Here is a 7,564-nt window from a genome sequence, read left to right as displayed (position 1 = left end):
TAACCCCCCCCCCCCCAACATTGAAATTATGCTCCCACCAAGATTTGAACTTTGGTCTCTCATGAGAGAATACGAGATGATAACATTGGACCCAAGGGTCTTTGATGGTCGTCTAATTATATGTCAGTGTATTAAGGTCGTAATAACCTTTGTTGCTCTAATATCCCTCTAATTGAGTTCCTTTTAAAACAAATGAATTTATTTCTTACATTAACTATTTAATTTTTCATGTTCTTTTATTGTAATAATGTTCATTACTACTATGCTAAGTTAGAACTATTTGTTTCTTTATTCGATCAATTGTATATTTCACGTCTATTAAAAAACATTTTGAAATACCTAAAAGAACGTTATTAAGTTGTTTATGTTTTGATTACAATTTTTCATAGGTTAGAGTTTTAAAATTTGAACATATGCTCATTTTTGTTTCAAGATATGGAACAGAACTAGTCGTAGTTTCTAAAAGCTCTGAGTTTTTTTTAAAGTAATATTTACTTTTAAAAATATTAATTTAAGAGAAAAGTAGATGCTAAATATGGTGAATATGAAGATTATTGATAATTGGAAGTCTAACTTCTTGGAGTTGACTTATTTTTGCCATTATTGTTGTGCTTAATTAACTAATCCAAGATGGTGTGTTTTTTAGGATAGTAAGGAGTCAAGGACTTTGGGCCGTCGTGGATCCACCATTCCACCTTCGAGAACAACTCTGGTCGTCTGTTGCCTCTTCTTTTCCCAGAGGAGAGAAAGAGCGCGCGCGATTGTTTCAGCATATGGCGATATTGTATGCGGTGGTTGCGAGAGGAACCACCGTGCTATCGGAGTTCAGCGCAGTAACAGGAAACATTGGTGCTGTTGCTCGTCGTATTCTCGAAAAACTGCCGTCAGAAGATGATTCCCGTCTTTGCTTCTCGCAAGATCGCTATATTTTCCATATTTATAGGGCTGATGGTCTCTCCTTCCTTTGTATGGCCAACGACACCTTCGGCAGTATTTTTCCTCTCTCTTACCTTCTCCCTGTTTTCTCACTGCTTTCATTTGACTACATATCTGGATTTAGGGTTTTACTATACTACTACTGCTTGTTTATTGTGTTGAGCAGTAAGTAAGTGTTTTATGACTTTCTTTGAATTTGAGATTAAACTTAGTAAACTAGCTGAGATTGGAATTTGTTGTGTGATTGAAAATTTGGATCTCTTTATCACCTTTGCTTTGTTCGGATGTGTCAAAACTCAAAACTGCTGTATCATATGTAATTCATAATTTAGTAAACTAGCTGAGATTGGAATTTGTTGTGTGATTGAAAATTTGGATCTCTTTATCACCTTTGCTTTGTTCGGATGTGTCAAAACTCAAAACTGCTGTATCATATGTAATTCATAATTTAGTAAACTACCCACCTTTTAGGAACACTAGAAGAATTTGCTACAACTTGTTGACCTAATGTGCTGTGCGCGGGAGTAAATTACTTACGGTCCATTTGGTAGTTATTAATAAATTGCAGTCAATTTCAACCCCTAAGTTTGTGTTTTTTCTCTGTGGGAAAGCAATCTCACCCCCCATGCTTTATAAACGAGCTCATCTGAAAGACACCTCAGTTTTGGGTGGAAAAGGCTCATCTTTGAGCTCATCCATACTACCATACCTCTTTTGATTGTGTATTCTATGATTGGCACAAAGTGGACAAGAGAGGTGTGATCTTTGTCTCGATTCCCGTATATTAGGAAGACTATATTTAGTTGATGGTTACAACAACAATGTCAAAGCCTTTGTCCTAAGGGTTAGTTGCATGAGTCAAAGTTTAATCTCCAATGGCCGTTCACATAGATCATTTGCCTCCATTCTCTTCTGTCAAGCACTATGTGCTCCTGCAATTATAATTTCTTTTTATCTTTTTAGCGCCCTTGATTGAAGTCATTTTGCCTTCTCTAACTTTATGCCATATCTGCAGCCTTCAGATCTATCCTCTTCAGATTTAGAGGTAGAACCTGAACTTGGTGTTACAGAGATTAAAAATCCAAGCCACCATCACATGCTATGCTTATAAGTTTTCATTTCTTGACCATTGTTTCTACTACATTTGAGCTTTGTTTGTTTAGGCTGTGTTCCTTATTTACCAGTCATCACTTGTTCCAGTGCCGTATGCATCCACCTTTTCGTCTCGCTGTAAATACGAGGAATATGGGTTTCTGAGTAGTTGGATTGTTTTTTGAAATTACTTTTTTCTCTCACTTATTATAATCTGTTCGTTTTAAGTTCATTTACAAACTTCTTAGGAGCCGTTGTACATTAGTGTTGTTGATTTTGGTGTTGACATGTGATATATGGTCTCTGTAATTTTCCCCACATGAATCTGATGACTTATTAGTGAGTGGCCTCAAATTGGGATAAAGAATCAACGCTGTTGGGGGAGGGTGATAACAAGAAAATATAGGAGATACAAGGTGAGAAAATTGCAGAATGGCAGCAATTGTTCGCCTTGTGAAATTCTGCTTCTGATGATGGTGGTACCCCTTCAGTCTGCTTCTGCTGTGGGACTATGGCTGTTGCTAGTGTAGCCATTCCTAGAGGTGAACTGGGCTCGGCAGAGCAATTTGGCAGCAGTGACAGCTGAGAGGGATCATTGGGTGTTGAGGGGAGTGTAGTGGCAAAAAAAGTTCTATCTCATTTGATTATTCTGCAGGTCAATTGGTTGGCGACCAATATTCTTCCCATTTTTTTCAACAGCCCTTACTTCTATATAGTGTATAAGTATGCTCGTGCATGAACTTGGAATTGTGGAGTGTCTTTGGCAGTTGACATGTAGTCACTTGTGGAGCAGTTTGTTGATTATAGGCTTTTCTGCATCGAGGATATATTTTAGTCCACTTATACTTCAGTTATACTTATGAGTGGTGCATCTCCCCCTTTCTGTATGGGTCTTAGGGGAATATCATGTTTCTAGTCGTGTAATTTAAGCAGCAAATGGATTGAATAAAATAAAGGGATCATATTTTTTTTTTCTTTATGTTTTTTTCACCAAATACCCCCGACAAATTAAAAAAAATCACCATATACTCACAATGTTCCAAAAATTCACCATATACCCTTGAAATTTCGAAAACGTTCACCAAATGCCCTTTTTCTAACTTTAGTTAACTCAGCATTAGCTATTTACGATTTTGCCATCATTAAGCCCTAACCCTAACCCTAACCCCCCCTCCCCCTCCCCCCCCTCACCCAGTCTAACCCAGCCTTAAACCACCACCACCGCATCACCTGCCGCCACGCTAGACCGCCACCACCGGACCAGACCAAATCGCCACCATCGCATCATCGTACCAAACTTCTTCTCTCTCATTCCCCCAAATCAATTGATAATTCTAACCTAATTTCACCAAACGACTACCACAAGCAACTTCACCGGAATGCAACAACATCAGCGCGACAGGAGGATAATTAACCGCAGCGAGAGGAGAGAGCAGATTCATTGCTAATTTTGGTTTTCAAGGATTCTTGCTGCTGATTTTTCATTGGAGAAGACGAGAGGAGTGAGAAGAAGACGACTGGAGGGGAAAATCAACAGAAAGGGGAAAGCAGAAGATGACTGCGGCGGTGGAGTGGAGTGGAGGGGTGGGGGCTAGTGGTGCGAACGCAGGTGTGAGAACTTTTCGATTAACCCTAACAATTCTGGCTGCAAACTTTGGTGACGGAAAAGCGGTTGTGAGGGAGGGGTTGCGAGGATGCTGGGAGGGGAGTTGGGGGGGGGGTGGGCTGGGCTGGCGGGGTTGGGGGAGGGGTGCTGCGACAGTGGAGTGGAGTGGAGTGGAGTGGAGGGGAGGGGAGGGGAGGGGGAGGGGGTGGGGTGGGGGTGGGGGTGGGGGTGGGGGTAGGGATGGGGATGGGGATGGGGATGGGGATGGGGATGAGGCTGCCAAGGGGTTAGGGTTAGGGGTGGTGTTAGGGTTAGGGTAAGGATTTAGGATTAGGGTAAGGGTTTAGGTTTAGGATTAGGGTAGGGGTTAGGGTTAGATTAGAGTTAGATTAGAATTAGGGTTTAGGCTTAATGATGGCAAAATCGTAAATAACGCTAATGGTGAGTTAACGTAAGTTAGAAAAAGGACATTTGGTAAACGTTTTCGAATAAAGGGTATATGGTGAATTTTTGGAACATTGAGGGTATATGGTGAATTTTTTAATTTGTCGGGGGTATTTGGTGAAAAACCTTGGTCTATATCTAAGCTAGAATCCTCTTGCCCCATACTCCAAGAAGAAAAAAGAAACAAAATTAACATAGGAAAACAAAAAGCTCAAATAAACATAGCTGAAGAATTAGCTAAAAAGAACTACATTAGCCCAATAACCCCTTATGACTTTAATCCTACTTAAAGGCCCAAACATCTAAAACAAGCCCAGTAATAATAATAACAATAATATAATTTCACTTGTAAAACCCCTATGCTAAGATTAAGGTAAAACTTTTAGAAGAATCATTAAAGATAGTTTTAACTTGATCCACATCAGTACTTGAAAGTACACTTCTGGTATGTCTTGTTGTTTTGCGAAGAAATGAGATGTGAACATTTCTAGTGATCAAAACTTGATGTGTCAACTTTAGTAGAGGGTTTTGATGGCCTATGCAATAGAGTAAGGGACTGTAATGGATGTCCTTGTGTGGCTTTTTGGGCCTTTTTGTAATGGGTTTGCTGTTAGTCTAATCCTGAACCGTAGCTCATATAATTGCTCTTTTCTAGTGTTGGATTCATAGTACTTATCCACAATCTTGCTAGAGGCCAGCCTTTTCATCGTGTCTTGAATCTCTGTTTATTGCTTTTCATTTTGACGTGCCTATTTATTTTAACACTGTAAATGCTTTGGAAAGGATCTCATAGTTGTTGTCTGATTGACAAGTTCTTGGAGTGTGTTCTTATCTGTCTATTTGTTATTTGATAGGACGTATCCCATTTTCTTACTTGGAGGAGATTCATATGCGGTTTATGAAAAACTATGGCAAAATAGCACAGCATGCGCCTGCTTACTCTGTAAATGACGAATTCTCTAGAGTACTGCATCAGCAAATGGAGTTTTTTTCCAGCAGCCCTTCTGCAGATACTATCAATCGCGTCAGAGGAGAAGTTAACGAGGCAAGTTTCTTCAAGGCGTTGGCTTTCTGTATGAGTTTCCTTTTTCTTTGTCCTTATGGCTTCTCTACTTGGGTTTTTATGGTTGCTCATTTTGATGCAACTTGTGGGAAAGGCCTGCTATGGGAAAGATTGCTCTTGATTGACTAGAATGAGACAATTTTATGACCCATGTGACTGTGTTCATCTTCTATGAGCATGAGATTCTCAAGCCTGAAGGTCCGTTGTGTTGGTATATCCTTACAAGTAGCTTGAAACCATCTGAGGCAGCTGATTAGGTCATCGAACGTCTTCATATTTTTTTTTTTTTGATGTTTCTCATTGTATAATACTTGAGTGTATGCTACTTTGAAGTTTAAACTCTTCTTTCATAATCAGCTAACAGTCGTTTCATTTGTATGCACTCTTCCTTATTACAACTACATATTCTGAAAATGTTACTTGTCTGTCCAGATACGGACAATTATGGTAGAAAATATTGAGAAGATACTGGAGAGAGGAAACAGGTGTGAGCTCCTTGTAGATAAAACTGCAACAATGCAGGATAGCGCTTTCCATTTCAGGAAACAGTCCAAGCGTCTTCGTCGTGCTCTTTGGATGAAAAATGCCAAGTTGCTGTAAGCTTCCTACCTTTCTACACTGATTTCTCATGTCTTGGTTCCTAAATTATTTATGGCCTGAAAACGTTATAAATTCTTGTCCTCGCAGAAAGAGGATACAGAAATAGGGGAATAGGGTAGTTTGGGATACTTGGAGGTCTGGAGGTGACCCAGTTTTTGGAAATTGTGTAAAAGAACAATCTGTTTGATGTTTCAAGTGCATAATGATGTTCAGGCTGTAGTCCTTTGGTCATCTAAGATAAAGTTTCTGTATTGCGAATTAAATTGTTTTGTTACCATTATCCTTCCTCTTCAGTATAAAGGAAAAAAAAACGTAATGAATATAGGCCTCTTGCTAATGATAGTAGATTAATCAAGAACCAGAGTGTTAAGGCTTTGTTTGGTTGGAAAGAACACATTTTATGGAAAATGGCTTTCCACGAAGAGAGTGTTTGGTTGGATGGATCACATTTTCCTTAAAGGATAGAAAGTAGTGAAATGGTGATACGTAATGAATATAGGCCTCTTGCTGATGATAGTTAATTAATCAAGAACCAGAGCGTTAAAAGGCTTTGTTTGGTTGGAAAGAACACATTTTTAAAGGAAAATGGCTTTCCACGAAGAGAGTGTTTGGTTGGATGGATCACATTTTCCTTAAAGGATGGAAATTAGTGAAATGGTGGGAAATTGTATTTCCAAGGGTGGAAAATTTCTTGAAGGAAAGATTCACGTTTTCCTTCCTATTCTTTACCTTCATCTTTCTTTCCTCCAATCCATCCTCTCCTTTTCATTTTTGTTCTTCCTTCACTTCAACTTTTTATGCAAAACAAAAGAAAAGTAGTCTCCAATAGTATTTTCCATTGAAAAATGAGGGGATAATGAATTTTTATCCTACCAAATGGAGCTGGAAACGAATTTTGCTGGGGAAAACACAATGGTAAATTTGTTTTCCCTTGTTTAGTTCCTTGCAAGAAAAGTTAGAGACAAAGGGAAAAATGAAAATTGAGGGTAGAGGATTTGAGGAGGGTAAGGAAGAGGGAGGAAAATGTGACATTTCTTTATTTGGAAAAGAAAATGTTTTCTTCCCCTAGGAGAACTATTTTGCAGCGTTAGGAAAAACAATTTCTACCATTTACATACCAAACAAAGAAAACCATTTTTCCTAATGTATTCTTCTCAACCAAAAATGTTCCAAAGACTTAAGTTTTAGAATCTCTTAGCTGACTTACAATCATCACAAGCTTGTTAACTGTCATTGCAGGGTTTGGCTGACATGCTTGCTGGTTGTGCTACTGTATACTATAATCGCTGCTTGTTGTGGAGGTCTTACTTTGCCAAATTGCAGATCTTAGTTGCTTTGCTGCCATCAGTTCTTCAGAAGCTATTTATAGAGATTTGTCTCCTCATGTTAGTGGAGTGATTGCACAATCACTGGAATTCTGCATGTTTGGAATGTAATTGTGTCCGGAGAAAGGAGGATAGAGTATTAATGTCTCTGAGCATTTGTCGAAACAAATTGGAATACGTGATGGGCATTCATATCAGTTCGTCAATCTTTGTGTGCTTATTATCCCTTATTTGCCCGATTTACCGAGTGAACCGAACATCTGTGAATATGGTTTTAGTTTTGTATAGTTGTGTAAATTTCCTTAATAATGATAAACATCATTTGCTTATCTATGTTTGTTCATATGTCGCTTGATTATACAATCTGATTTGTTGGCGCAAATTCCCCAAGCTAACTGACTGCTGCTTGGAAGATACTTCGATGTTTTTTTTTCCTTTCCGAAATTTTCTTTTTGAGGATGATTTTGGTTGGTATTATGTGGAGGATGCAGTATAATT

The 7,564-nt window shown here is 38.7% G+C and overlaps 1 protein-coding gene across 1 annotated transcript; it reads left to right on the top strand.

Moving 5' to 3' along the window:
- The first annotated feature begins 644 nt into the window (after nucleotides 1–644).
- Nucleotides 645–7,395, top strand: LOC104899824 (vesicle-associated membrane protein 714). Its single transcript, XM_010687104.4, has 4 exons — nucleotides 645–990; nucleotides 4,933–5,123; nucleotides 5,574–5,737; nucleotides 6,981–7,395. Exons 1-4 carry the CDS (start codon nucleotides 774–776, stop codon nucleotides 7,069–7,071), a joined length of 663 nt encoding a protein of 220 aa, XP_010685406.1. The 5' UTR covers nucleotides 645–773; the 3' UTR covers nucleotides 7,072–7,395.
- The last annotated feature ends 169 nt before the right edge of the window (nucleotides 7,396–7,564 follow it).

This window comes from Beta vulgaris, chromosome 7 (genome assembly GCF_026745355.1).
Source record: "Beta vulgaris subsp. vulgaris cultivar EL10 chromosome 7, EL10.2, whole genome shotgun sequence".
Classification (NCBI taxonomy): Eukaryota; Viridiplantae; Streptophyta; class Magnoliopsida; order Caryophyllales; family Amaranthaceae; genus Beta; species Beta vulgaris.
Note: the sequence above shows the minus strand (reverse complement) of the source record. Positions and strands in the feature narration are given on the sequence as shown.